Source organism: Photinus pyralis, unplaced genomic scaffold (genome assembly GCF_008802855.1).
Source record: "Photinus pyralis isolate 1611_PpyrPB1 unplaced genomic scaffold, Ppyr1.3 Ppyr1.4_LG1, whole genome shotgun sequence".
In the NCBI taxonomy this organism is placed as follows: domain Eukaryota; kingdom Metazoa; phylum Arthropoda; class Insecta; order Coleoptera; family Lampyridae; genus Photinus; species Photinus pyralis.
This window is the reverse complement of record NW_022170249.1, coordinates 29928027-29942721: the sequence shown is the minus strand read 5'-3', so window position 1 is coordinate 29942721 and position 14695 is coordinate 29928027. Positions and strand designations below refer to the sequence as shown.

Here is a 14695-nt window from a genome sequence, read left to right as displayed (position 1 = left end):
AGCTGGAAAGCATCTCAAGCACATAATTAGGGATACTACGATTCACGCACTCTTGGGAATAGTACTTGTGTAATGGTACGTTGTAAGTATGCCAATTAATATAAAATTTACTAGACAACATTTTCTTTACTTTCACATGGCATGGTGTTTCTGTACACGGGCGCGGTGTTTAATTGTAAGCCATTACTGTTCAACCACCCTCTACTTTGTTTAATTCGAATGATTATGCATGAGATTCCATCTGTTAGCAAATGACACAAAAACCTATCCGATAAAAAGTAGCAAAATATATTGGAATTAATACGGATAAAAGGCGTCAGCTACTCAATAATGACAACACAATGAGTTTCGTATCGCTAAAAATAATCCACTCCAATACTGCGTAGGTGTAACAGTTTTTATGCCATTGCAATTGATTAATGTGTCGTAGAAAAATAACCGCGTCGAAAATTTATTGGTATGTGAGCTGATTGCGAATTCATTGGGTAACATTTATCTGAACTGAAAACAGTTAATTATTATAGCGCCTAGTTTGGACAAATACGACAGCGTATCAAGTGAATAGCAAGTTTGTGGGCTCATACATGATGTTGAGAATGTTTGACGATTAAAACGGAACATTCCAAAATTAATGACAGTTGCTTCCTCTCTGAAACATTCCATCTCAAGTTTCAATGACACTCCACTCTAACGATTTATTGTTCGACATCTACCCTTGTTCGAAATGTTGTAATATCCACAGCGGTTTTTATTAGTCAGGGGGCAGATTAGACATTTTTTTGTTTGTTTCCCGTAAGTTCATATTACACCAAATCGGATATAAAGCGGTTTTATATTGATTAAGCTTTAATTTGGGTCTTGCAAGTTTCGACAACTGCGTTCGTACCATGATACTGATGCAGTGCATCAGGATAACAATTTCTAAAAAGTTCTAAAATGAGGCACCTTAAATTCAACCCCCAGATTAGCGCGATTTATAAAAAAAATTATCGTCCTCGTGTGAAATCGAAGGAACTTCAGCGCAATTTTGTGCGGAAGATCAGTATTCTATTTAGCCAGTTTTCACTCCACCATCAAGATCTCGTCGGGGGCAACTACATTCACTTTGTCGCTACTCACTTCCGACGCCCCGTTCACCCGCAAATCAGGTTTGAAGTTTTGACTCCACCATCAGTAAGATCTTGTCGGGGGTTCATTCCTTTTGCCGGTAACAAATTCCGACGTCCTGTTCATCCGCAATTAGAATTTTGGTGGATTTCGCTAAATCCCGCCACAAAATAGTACTCAATTTTTGGGTGCTTCGCATGGCTCGAGCTTTTATTGGCGATACGAGAAAAAGAGACCGCGATTAGAGCTCTAAGAAACCTTTACGCGCTCAAAGTCGACTACCCCTCGAAGACGCACGCCTTGCAAAAGGTTTTATTTATTTTATCTTTTAAAATATTACACAGAGGCAAAATAATGAAATCCAATGGTTCAAGAATATCGCTATTTTTAGGGTTCCAAATTGAAAATTTCATCAATACACTCCTTGAAAGACACGCTCTGTATTGAATATAAAATATACATAACCTCATTTGTAAGTAGTCTAAACTACCCTATAGTCGTCCAACTTTGGAAATACTGGCTTGCTCTCTAATTATAATTCTAGGAAATGGATGTAAGCTCATGAAAATTGAACTTGAGCTCGTAACGGAACGAAGCCTTTTCTGTTTTAAAAGAACTCCTACTAAATGAACGGTAATGCAGCTATTCGTTATTATGTCAATCGGTCACCAACTATTTTTACCCAAAATCTTCATGAAACCTTCATTTTCAAGCCTACTTTTATGTAAATGACTATTAAAGTCACTAGATTTTCATTTTAATCTACCAGTTAGAGTTACTCTAAAGCCTATTGAACACGAACGGTTAATCTGCCGAACGGCTATTTCGCCGATCGGCAGAAAAGCTGGGAGTATATTACAAACGGTACCAGCAACCGAACTAGATCGAAAAATAGAAGTAAAAAAAGGAATACTGAAAGGTTGGGTTGATCATACCTGAGATATCTATGTAGCTCTTGTGCTTATACTCCACTACAGATTTTGGTTTTTCAACCTCCCCAGACCTTTCCGGAACATTAACCATTCCTGGAACCAACATTGTGTTGATCATCAAAATTTCTCTCTTATTCCTCCACTTTTTTATGAAGATACCGGTATTACTTGCTTCGGCATATTGTTCCCCCTTTTTTAGTTTTTTTTGCAACACGTTCTTTGGGTTGTTTTTTCTATTACTTCTCAGTGTACCTAGTAGGTATGTGTTTTGAGAGATTAGCTTGTGTGCTAACTTAACGGAAGGGTAGTGGTTTTAGACAGTAAGGGTGCGTCCTTTCCCAAGCATATTAGCTGCTAGATTTAGTGCAACTTTAGTCGGTACCGTTTCAATTTTTTCATTGGCCACACTCGGCAACTCAGCAAAACTGGCTAGTGGCGATAATGGTAGAAGAAACAAAGAAAACGTGCACAACAAGCGGTTGGGGGGGATAGCCTCCTGAGGCCGTTGTAGACTTGCCGTGCATTTGTGGCTTGGTGGGTCAAAGTGGCCCACCAGAAAAAAACCTCAATTTTGCCTTTTTTTTGCAAATTTCCTTTTTCCACCAAATTTTACACAAAAATTAATGGAATTTCAGAAAAAAAAGCAGTTGGACATTGTGACTGATTTTTTTTACACGCGGCAATGTATAAGTGTTACCTACATCTGAATTTACTATTTTTCTTTGGAGTTACCACTCTACAATTTAACGTCCCTGTACAAGAGTATAACCATGCGCACCCCTAGCAAAATTGAACTGTCATCCCTACCAGAATTTGCAAAAATAAATTAATCCCATAGAGAGCCACTGTTACAAGAAGTACGATTTTCGGCGATTTTTGAATGTTTAGAGATGCTGGTACGAATTCAGATCCGTTCCTAAAAGCAATTGCGAGGGCCTCAATAAGGTATGAATTGTAATTTATTTCATTTCCGAATTTTTCTTATTTCTTATGACGCTTTCTACAAGGAGTTCCAATTAATTGTAACCACCATGGTCATACATGGTGTACCTTGACTAGTGGTAGTTTAATGATTTCGTTTCACTCATTTTATACAAACACATTACGCTTACTGTTCGATTTTTAAGTTCAACCAAAACGAAAACCTTGTTAGGTACATACTTACCCATGATTTCCGGCAATTCCATTAACTAGTGCATATGCTAAAGGTGTGAATCCAACTAAAGACGAATAGGCCCAAAATACGGCAATGTATCGTTCGACAGCCGAATGCGTGATAAGATTGGGGTACCGAAGTGGTCTCGCTAACGAAGTAAAGCGATCAACGGCGATCGCTACCATCACAAGTACCGAAACACAGCACAAAGTTATCGCGATACCGTAACTTAGTAAACATACGTGCGCACTTGTGAAGTTATTTGTACCACCTATTTCCAAGTACATTCCGATCGGCATGAACATTCCAACTCCCAAATCCGATGTGGCCAAAGACATAATTAAATAATTGCTTGGAGTTCGTAACCTTTTAAATCTATACATCGCTATTAGCACTAAGGAATTTCCTATAAGGATCATAGGAGAAAATAGGAACACTAAAAGCACAGCGATCGTTACGGCCAGTGGTGAGTTCAACCTGGAGATATTTTTGGTAATATTAACATCAACGTCTGAAATATTCTCTGTTGGCTCCACATCTGCATTGTACAATACCAATGCTTGATGTGTGAAGTTAAATACGGACATTTCCATGGACACATTGATGTTGCTGTTTATGAAGGCGGCCCAGGTGGGTAAAGGCTTAGGTGTTGTTGCGAACGTGGTGAAGTTGGAAGAATCGCTTATCTTGTTTGGACTCGATTTTAACACATCCGAGTTATCTGTAAAAGAAACACCACTTTAGTATACAACAGTTGAGAGTCAAGTTAAAGTAAACTCATATTTCACCTTAAGATAACAATCTGTTAGCGTTACTTGCGACGTTAAAGGTATTGGGCGAATCAACAAGTTAACTTCCTAAATGAATATTAATGAGTTTGATGCCGTTGAGATATGAATATATCAAATCAGTAAGTTCCATGAACCCCTAGCCGTAACGAATTTCATTTCATCGGACAAGAAAGTTTAGACGACGATAAAAATCCTGAGAAATGGTCGAAACCTTTGTTATAAGATCGTTTTAAAACGTACATAAAAGTTTCGGACGCGCTTAAGACTAACCTCTTAAGTTTTGTTACGTTCAACTTTTCTCCAATATGCGGGTCGCATTTATTTAAACGATGCAGTTTTAAGTCGTTACCAATTCAATTTACCCCCCGAACAATATTAATAATAAAAACTTTTTTATTATACCTGAATCACAACATTTCTTTGGCTTTTGTACCTATCCTTTGGTTGAAGCTTTCACAAACGCGCGTAATTTAGGGTATGCTTCCAAATCTGTTCCACTTTTGAATCACAGTATTGCTTTGAAGTTTTGAATGAATGCACCAAAATATAGAAGATTTAAATACCTTTGACATTTCCTTCATATATGCCAGCATTATCCATGCATTTAAGACTGTATTCGTAAGTAACTTCCTATTCATCCATGGAAACAACTTTTCATATTCCTTATAATAGGCCTTACTGGAGTTGGATTTTACACCTACCAACGTTTGTTTAGATTTTACAACAATCGATTTAATGGACGGTGTATTATCTTTTTCAACGGAAATCGTTTAATTCACATTGACGATGATTTTTTAAGCAAACGTCAAGTGACATTTCCATGGCAATCGTGAAATACGAACACCCAGCCCACTTAATTAGACATGTATTCGAGTATAACGTCAATATGACTTCATTGTATTTCCTATTTTTAAATTATACTGCAGGTATAAGAAAAAATACTATAAGATACACGTGTATAATTGGTCTTTAAAGCACTTGCAACGTTAACGGCACTCCGCTTTGCGTCGTGCCCTTAAACTCGTTGCGCGTGCTTTAAAGACTTGATTATACACTTGTATCTTAATATACTATTAAAGTATCGGTCGTATTTCATGAAATTAATCGTTATAACTATCACAGTGCATCACTGGTGTCCTCAATTGTAACGGGTGATCAAATACGAAGTACTTTTTCCAATAGGGATTTTAAAACACTTTAATCATGATAGTTGTCATGTGCATATGTGTTTTTTGTTCATTATTAGTTGACATTTCACCATGAATAGACTTACATCAGAACAACGATTACAAATCGTGGAAATATATTTCCAAAATCAGTGTTCAGTGAGAAATGTTTTTCGTGCTCTTCAACCATTTTATGGTGCTCATAATCGTCCGACTGAACGCACAATGAAAAAATTGTTGCCAAAAATTCACGATATTGATGTAGCCGATTTATGGTTTCAACAAGCAGGTGCGACGTGCCATACAGCACACGAAATCATCGATTTATTGAAAGAAACTTTTAATGAGAACATCATATCCAGAAATGGACCAGTGAATTGGCCACCAAGATCATGTGATCAAACGCTGTTAGATTACTTTTTATGGAATTATCTCAAATCACTTGCTTCCACAAACTATTCCTGCATTAGAAGAGAACATAACACGTGTAATTAATGAATGCTCGAAAGAGCGCTTGAAAACTGGACCCATAGAATGGACCATCTACGAGTCAGTCACGGTCAACATTTAAAACAAATTACTTTAAACATTAAATGTCATGAACCGAACTTACGTATCAAATACAATTTTTGATTATTAAATTGAATTTAATGCGTTTTATTTCAAAAAAACTTTGGGAAGCTTTTATTTGATCACCCTTTACAATCGTACCTGTTTAGTTCATATGTAAAATAATTCATATCAAAAGGATAGTACACACACCATTGGGAAAGACCCAGCCAATATATAGAAAGACACAGTCGGATGCGTGCGTGCTATTTGCTCGTATTAAAAATAATTTTCATTTTACGTAACGTTTTAAGGTATTACCAGTGCGTAGCAGGGTGATTTGTGCCCTTAACTGTCAGTATACATCGTTCAAATACTATTGTCAACTTGTCCCTCATTTTTCCCTCTTACCACCTTTCCCTATACCTACTTTGAAGGAGATCCAGGCATGGACAAAAGGGTAAGTTGATAATTATTTTATTTTATTGCTTTGATGGTAATTTCAAAACTACAGTCCATTATTATTTAGAAACACGTACCTACTCTTATAGAATTTTCACAATTTCCAAACATACGAGCAAAATTTAATCATGCGGTATTTCTACTAGAATAGTTTCATCATGACTCGTAGTCACTTACAGATTAACTTTGAACATATGTACACTCTATTAGTAACTATGTCTGAACTATGCTAAAACCATGTGCCAAATTCGTGACAGAACAGTTTCCTAGCTTAAACCCAAAAGCGCACTTCAAATGGTTTTATCTGTCCATTATCACTTTTGACACTATGGCTTTTGATAGTCCTGTATTGGGGAATATAATTAAAGGTGGAGAATAATAATAATCACCCAGAACAGAAAATTTAAACGTGGAGGTCACGTTTGGTACAATTTCTCCTTGACCAACTTCATTCACATTTTTTACCTCTTTTGGAGCAATACGTTTTCCCAGCTTAAGACGAAAAAGCAAACAACATTCGTCCCAGTCATTTCAGTTAAGTTTGAAAATAGGGACCCTAATCGAAAGTGCAAGGTATCTGACAATTCTGTATTTCCATGAATTTTTTTTGTATGCACAATTGCAATTTTTTTTCCTTTGATCATTACGTTCGTCTCCTAAGTGAAGTCCACGAATGCTTGTGGAATGCCAATATAACCACTACCTTAGAAAGACACACATTTTTCAAAAATTTCTTATCTTGTTTTTGGAAGTTTCACAGTTTACCGGATTCACCAATAGTAACCATGTTGTGGAGAAACACACAGAGAGATCAAATGCTTGTGACGGGGCACCTAAAAAACTTAACGTTTCTGTTAATTAAATGTGTATCCAATAGTTAGTTACTTTTAAAAATATTCAAATCGACAGTAGATACACATACAGTTTTATAACTATACTTTACGAGGTTGCCTCGAAAAAGGTATACTTTCTGCTTAATTAGACTACAAACGCCCTAGTATTATACCGATTTTCCTTTCCTTTGTCATTTCATTTCTTGCAACAAAATTGGGATAGCAGTTTGTGTAGCCTAGGGCCAATAAAAGTAATTTCATTTCGAAACTCGTAATTGATAATAATTAGTTAACCAAAAGCACAAAAGCTTACACAAATCTCACGCACAGAGTCGTACGAAACTCCTTAGTTAATTAATAATTCTGCCAACAACAACCGTTTGTCACTCCTCTAAAATCATAATATTTAGTTAAAGCTTTAGATTTAGTTATTATTCTAAGGTAAGGCACGCATGGCACTACAACGCCAGCGTATTCATGGTGTTGTTGGTAGTGGGTACGGAGTATTTTGTATTTACAAAGAGCATTATGTTTTCATGACTTGTGGAGCTAACAAAAACCTGACAATTCCGAATTCCTGGTGGTCTTGCAAAGGCTCTATTGCATTGACTAAGATGAAAAATGATCCGAGACAAGTGTTTTAGGTGATTGTGGTGGCAATTTTCATAGCAATTGCTTTGTATACATCTCGTTTTGTTTAAAAGACGAATTTAATATCTATCAGACTTCATTAATTTTACTCTTTGTATTCTATTTCACGTTGAAGTAAATCTATTCGCCTTTTCGTGACACATTCATCGAAAAATTCTGCTCTTTGAAAGTCAATTAATAGTGAATGGAAACTTGTAATGGCAATTTAGCGTGAGGACCGTTTTTTCATTGTTTAATGTTGCGCGTGATACAAAACCATTTAGTCCGGCTAGACGGTACAAAATATATTTCAAAAGTTGAATGTGTCCAAGGTGAAATAGCTGGAGATAAAATATTAACCGTAGCTGACCTAGTTCTAAGAAACGTCCGACATATTATATGAGGCCAAACGTATATGCTTAGGTACTCTTGCTATTAAAGCTCATTCCCGTTTCGCTTGTACTAAAATCTAAATATCTAATAATTCCTCTGGGATTAAATCAATTAAGGTATTACAAAATTCTATAAATCCTCTGATGCGTAATAATTAGATTTTCTCTCGACTTTTCCTGTTATTCCCTTGTAAAGTATTCCGCATCACCAGAGAAATTCATTTAATTTCAGAGCGGAAATTACAAATCTGTCCATACCAATTTTAATGGCACGAGTTTTATGAAAACCTGTTGATCACTCAGTGAAAACCTTCAATTTTGTATTCAATTTACACACACCACATTGCCAATAGTAACACTTTACGTCAAGCACCCTTTGATTTATAAGTTTGTGGTTGGCTCGATAGAAACACATCTTCAGGTTGAAAATCGATTTAAATGTTACAAGTTTAAATCTCCACTTACCTAGACTCTCTATGGGCCCAAACTTACCAAATCATACCTTAGGGCATAGAGTATGCGAAAGTGGGGAAAAAGGGTTTCAAAGCACCTGAAATGCATCATGTCATATACCAACATAGCACAGTATGGAACGAGAATAAAAGTGCATATTCTGCAAAGCGAGACAAAATTTTTACAGAGGGACCTTCCGCAACTGCGTTTTAGCTGCTTGCAAGGTTTCCGTCGTAGAATCCCTAGCACCTAATTTTTCGCTTTTTTAACATTGTGTTAGTAAAAAGGACAGTACCATAAGATTTTGTATTAAAATTTTCCGTCAGCTTTCCTTACATACTTGATCACGTCTAGGTCAATAGTAGGTAGTTTTATTTTCAAATACTTTGAAATTGTTGTAGCAACTGATACATGCCCTCCTACCGCGTCGTCATAACATTCATATAATACTCTGGTTCTCAGTGACTTTGGAACACACAGCTTCCAAGGGCGACCCACGGTTAATTTATCTTTCATTATTCTATACCACCTGCATTCTTGTCTGTTTTCTACTGTGGCCATCCTGTTTTGTTCATCCTCTTCTTCGTATTTTCTTGACAGTGCTTCAGCCACTTTGTTCCATTTTCATTTTCTGCACCGCACCACAAAACTACAAAGGCTGTAATTTCAGAGTCTATCGTGCTAATCTGGATGTTGGCTTATGCATCAACTTCAGCCATTTTAAACGTCCGTGTACGCTATAACCTTATCTTTGCCCTCTTGTACGTGTGACAGCACTGCTCTGATTTCTGTGTTACTGGCATTTGTCTGCAAAATGAAAGTTCGAAATTCGAAATCTGGACAGGTGAGAATTAGAACGGTACTTAATGCCCTCTTTAACTGTTCGAGGTTTCTGTTGTTCTTCTCTCCAAAAAATTTCTTCCCTTTAATTAACAATTTGTTTATTGATTCTGTAGTTTAAGAAATTTATTTAGAACTATCAGCTAGTCTTTATCCGCACCCTGGATTCCTGCTGTCACTGTTACTGGTTGCACCTCCAAGTTGGCTATTTCGTCTGGCCTTGTCAAGGTTCGGTTATATACAGTGAATTTTTTTAAAATACGAACATAGGAGTTTGCATGCAATGTAATTTCCCTATGTTCGATTTAAAAAAAAACACATCAATCTATGAGGTGTGCGCGGTTCACATTCCCAAATCGTACAACTTGTGTGACTATGAACAGCAACTGATAGTCTTTATGATGAAGAGCACTCGGTAAGGTTTTTTTAAATAAGCCGTGTGAGGCCATAGCAACTTTAGGATAAATTTTCTTAAACTTACGATAACTTGACTTCACATGACACGCGCTGACATCGCAATTCATTGTGAACCAACCTTCAATTATTTGTAGGTCATGTGCACCTAGTATTCTACTAATTTGATCTATTCAATACATAAATGAAGAAAATAAGAAAATAAATACCGAAAACAATTACAATAAATGTTGGAAGTGTCCTCCTTGGCATTCTAAGCAATAACCTAACCGGTTTCGTAATTAAATTGGACGGCGGTTTTTTCAAAAATGTGACAGCTGTCAATTGTATCTACTACTCATTTGAACTACTCAATAGATTGATGTGTTTTTTTAAAAATCGAACATAGGGAAATTACATTGCATGCAAACTCCTATGTTCGCATTTAAAAAAAATTCACTGTATGTATATATCCACAGTGATTCAATAGGTCTTCAGGAAATCTAACCCAATTATAATTTCGGAGGTTAACTGTGGTGTGCCAAATCTAGTTCCTGACTGCGCATTAATTGTTACCGTAGCTACAGGATATTCTGACAGTTCAATTGAGGACTCCTGCATGATCCGCATCGGCTCAGCGCGTTTCCTAATCACCTACACGAACAGTTTGGAGACCTTACTCCTTCTTTTCTGCAGCATGTGAACAGAACAATTTACATTGCTCCCGGCATTGCCTTCTTTAGCGTCCACTGGGTCCACACCTCCAGCATACGGCTTCTCTTCGATAAAGATTTGTATTCTCCAGTGATTCAGTTCTACTATAATAGTTATTTCTAGGTCTGCTTCTTGCTCTAGGTGTTTCTAATTTCTTCCTCAAATTTGTATTGGAAATGGTGAGGCATGAAATATAAATAAAAATTTTGTATAATCTCTTTCCAGTTTGTCCAGAATACTTTGATTTTCCTGTACCATAACAACGCTCTTCCTTTCAGTACTTCGGGCAAAGTTTGTATTACATCTACTTCTTGGCACCCATAACACTCCATTAACTCTTCAATACGCTCCAGGAAGGACAGTGGATCTTCGCTACCGTCAAGCTTTACACCCCATTTACGTACTTGGTGACATAATCGGCTAGGGACAATGCTGGTGTGATTGCAGATTATGGTTCCTGGTGTTCTCTCCTGTCTTTGGGTAAACTGTATCCTATTGCAGGATCCATATTTACTTTTTCTTTCTTTCTACCTTGCAGAGCGGAATATCGAAGTTTCCGAACCGCTTTGGTCCAGTGAAATTTATCTATGACGAATTTTTGAGGAAAATCATCCAAGTAAGACGGATTCCGAAAAATATAAAGTAAAGTAATGGTATTTATGTATACTCGTAATTAACAAAACTCCTTACTTGATCCTTTGTTTTTCTGTATTGAAAATAAATTCTAAATGAAAATTAGAACAAATTAAACAAAACGCGGCTGCAATTTGATATGCGCCTTACGAATTACGCCATTACATCATATTATTAGGTTAAGTAAACTTGCGCTCAAATTAGTACAGAAATTTAAAGCAAGATAAACGGGGTACATTTATTTAATGAAGGAAAAGCGTAAAATTGTATCACATACCTACCCATGGTTTGGCCTACATTTTTATTGTGAAACGCGTGTAAGGAAATTCGGTGAATTTTAAAAGGAACCGTATATTCGAATCATTGGAATTACAATAGGCAGCTTACGAGTATCGTAATCCAGTACCTTGTCGCATTTTAATAATAAATTATTAACGCTCTTTCGTCGTGCTTCTCTTTATCCTCGTACAGGTTGTTATTGAAACTCTCTCATTGCAACAAACGCATTACTTGAAGTGTTGTGGTGTTAAGTGTACATGCTATAAAGGGCGTGGCACGCTATTTTCATTTACATCAAAGCAGGACAAAGGGCTCAAGCCTTTGCAAAGAACTACTGACCTGACATCATCATACAAATAACGAAAACCAGTATTTTGGAGAACTGTACCCTTCTTTGAAGTCCTGGCTCTAGGTTAAGCTAAGAAGTCAAAAATAACTCTAACCAACGCAAATTGAAGAAAAGTTCATCTCAAGTTACAAATACTTCGGCGATCGGACTATACCACATACAACTCGTTTACTAGCTTCCTATACTGCATCCATTATAAGAAGGTGGTAGTAGATGGCCCTGTTTCAAGATAAACACACACACAGGAAAAATATAAAACTGCGAACAGAAATAAATCAAACGATTTCACACTTGGATCTTTGACATTGGCAGTTAATGACAGTTCGACAGTTTAGTTGGATACTATTACTAAATTCGTCCCTCGTTTTAACTTTCAGCGTAATACTGACTCACGTTTTAACCACAGTGAAGGTCACAGCTTCCCAATGCTTTCCACCGCTTCCTTTTTAAGTGAATGGAGTTTGGGTGTTCTGGCGATCATTTTACCCTACAAACGGGTACGTGACGTTATTTAAGGGCCGGTATTATAAAAGCACAGTTTAAGCGGAGATTAATCAATCGGCGATTGAACGTCAAACCACAACCGTCTATAATTACAAGCCGTGCTGAGAATTATGGCAACACTGCATGGTAGGCCGATTTTCTAATTCAACTTGGCAGATTTCAGGTGTATTTTATATGTGTTTTGGATGTAATATTCCTATTTACCTGTTTTAACAGGGTGAGATTGCCACAATTTGTGTTACTCCATACAGAATGAACAGAAATTATTATTCAGGTAAGTTGCTAAACGAAATATATCGATTTGTTGTCATAACCTCTAAAGCAGGCTACTCCTTACTGGACCCTTTACAAGCACTTGTATTTGTCCAAAGTAACTGTAACAAGCTCAAATATGACCTACACACTACGTGGTACGTAAGTACGGTAAGTGTTTATCGTGAAAGAATACAATTATTATTTTATTAGTTTGTATTTCAGATATTCTAGCACGGACATGTCAAGTCGATTTTCTGAAGGAACCTTCCGACATTCCCAGGAGTCCAAGGTATGGGAATTTGAAGTCTACGGGGCTCCCTTCTTTAATATCTTGATACCTAGACCCACTGGAGTAGCGACTGGCTTAAAATCTGCCATTCCGAATCTCGCCTGGTCGTTGATAAAACCTCGCTTATGCAGAGCGATTTACTGTCCTTTTGCCGAAATTAAGTGCTCAAGCGTGTGCTTCACCTCGACCTCCTTCGACAGAAGTTCACCAATTTCGGAGATCTCGATGGAAAATACATTATAATGCAGTTACCAATTTACAGCGTTCCAAATTTTAAAGTCAAATAAAAATGTTATTATCCATGTTTGTAAATAAATAAAATATATGTACAATTGTAAGCTGCCTAAGTATCTTTCTTCTGTATTAAAACCACCAAGGTGAAACACAGGAAAGAGGAAAAATTGTTGCATTTTTCAAGAGCAACAAGACTCCATTAAAACTTCAATCCACCTTCAATCGGCCCACCGATTGACTTTCGGACAACGTTGCCAAACTTCTCAGCATGGCTTGTAATTATAGACGGCTGTGGTCAAACCAAGATTGAGAGTGGTTGCGTATTATAAACACCGTTGGAAAAGCGTTTGGTGAATCTCCGTTTGAGTTTACGAACCCTAGGATGGTAACACTGTGGGCGAACCAAGGACCAATCAGAGCGCAGAATTTTCAGTGGCCGATGCATCAGCTGACAGGTGATGACGTTGTTTACGTTCTTCGCACCGATCGCGCCTGCACCGTTCGTTCTTTTCGTTTCTGTGCCATTTGCCGCTGCCGCTGTGACTGTGTTGATCTGTTCATCGCCTTGCGAAATCGTTTTACATAGCGCTATTCTGCCTGCCACTGTGCCAATGACAGACAAGGGAAAAAGCGAGTGGCTTTTACGGACGCGGACGCCCATCAGCAAGCGGACTGCGTTCAGTCATATTTGAAAATAAAGGGACCGACGCCTCTACTACCAAGAACAAGGTTATGCATCAGGATATCATCAGATATAAGTTTTTTTGTTTGCATCTATATCCCTAATCATTCTGTGTGAAAAACCTCACAGGTAATGAAGCTGGAGCTGGTGACGACAGCCTCACCATTGATGGGCAATTATTAATTAATTAACACACCCAGTTGCGCAAAATGTTTGTTCGGGGGGCAATTAGTGCTCTAATCCTGTTTTCTAGGGACCTAACAATATCCTTGGATAACCGAAATCTCTGCCCAAATTTCTCTTCATCCCACTTGCCGAAATGATCAACACGTTCTTTAACATTTCTGCTCTCCTTCTAATGAACTCATCCTCTGCTGAAGAGTAGAAGAGTCATCGTCGCTTAAATGCCCACAGTAACCGACCTTTTGCACGTCCAATTCCAATTATTTCCTTTTCGTTATAAATCGAAACAATGACACAAAACAAAATAAACTGGTTATGATCACCTTAATTCTTTACACGTTCGCGCGCCTAATCTCCGTTTGGGCCCCAAAACCCGAGAAAATTGACGGATTGTCTACAATCGGAGATTGAGCTCTGGTTAAGACTCAAGCGGCGTTTATAATACGCGCAATCGCACTCAAACTACGATTGAACGCCAATCTCCGTTCAAGCGGGCTTTATAATACCGGCCCTAAGTCCCTTAGGTACGATCTTGAAACTAATAAAAATTTGCGAGAAGCCTGAAATTTTGCACAATTTTGATTAAAAGTTCACTTTAGTTCGTTGCAATCTGAGGTTATTGTATATCTCGTCTTTCTTGGTTGGTAAAACTGAAAAATGTGATCGTTTAAGGGACAGCTGTGGTTATCTTAACTTCTTTTTCTACTAAATTGAAATATGCTGGATTTAACGGGAAATGGGGTACATTAACACTGATTGTAACAAAAGTAGTATGATGTACAGTCTACATACGGTCTAAACTTGATGCCTTAGGTAAGAAGAATGTCGTATAGACTATACAGGGTTACATTTTGCATCTGGCTCGGATC

At 37.4% G+C, this 14695-nt stretch overlaps 1 protein-coding gene across 3 annotated transcripts in view; it reads right to left on the bottom strand.

Moving 5' to 3' along the window:
• The window catches only part of LOC116169688 (adenosine receptor A2b-like), a 149766-nt gene that overhangs the window by 28919 nt on the left and 106152 nt on the right, over nucleotides 1-14695 (bottom strand). For all 3 annotated transcript variants that reach the window (XM_031485854.1, XM_031485846.1, XM_031485843.1), the window contains one exon: nucleotides 3205-3916. In XM_031485854.1, the coding sequence (XP_031341714.1) occupies nucleotides 3205-3788 (584 nt within the window). In that variant the 5' untranslated portion in view covers nucleotides 3789-3916. The remainder of the gene's footprint in view (nucleotides 1-3204; nucleotides 3917-14695) is intronic.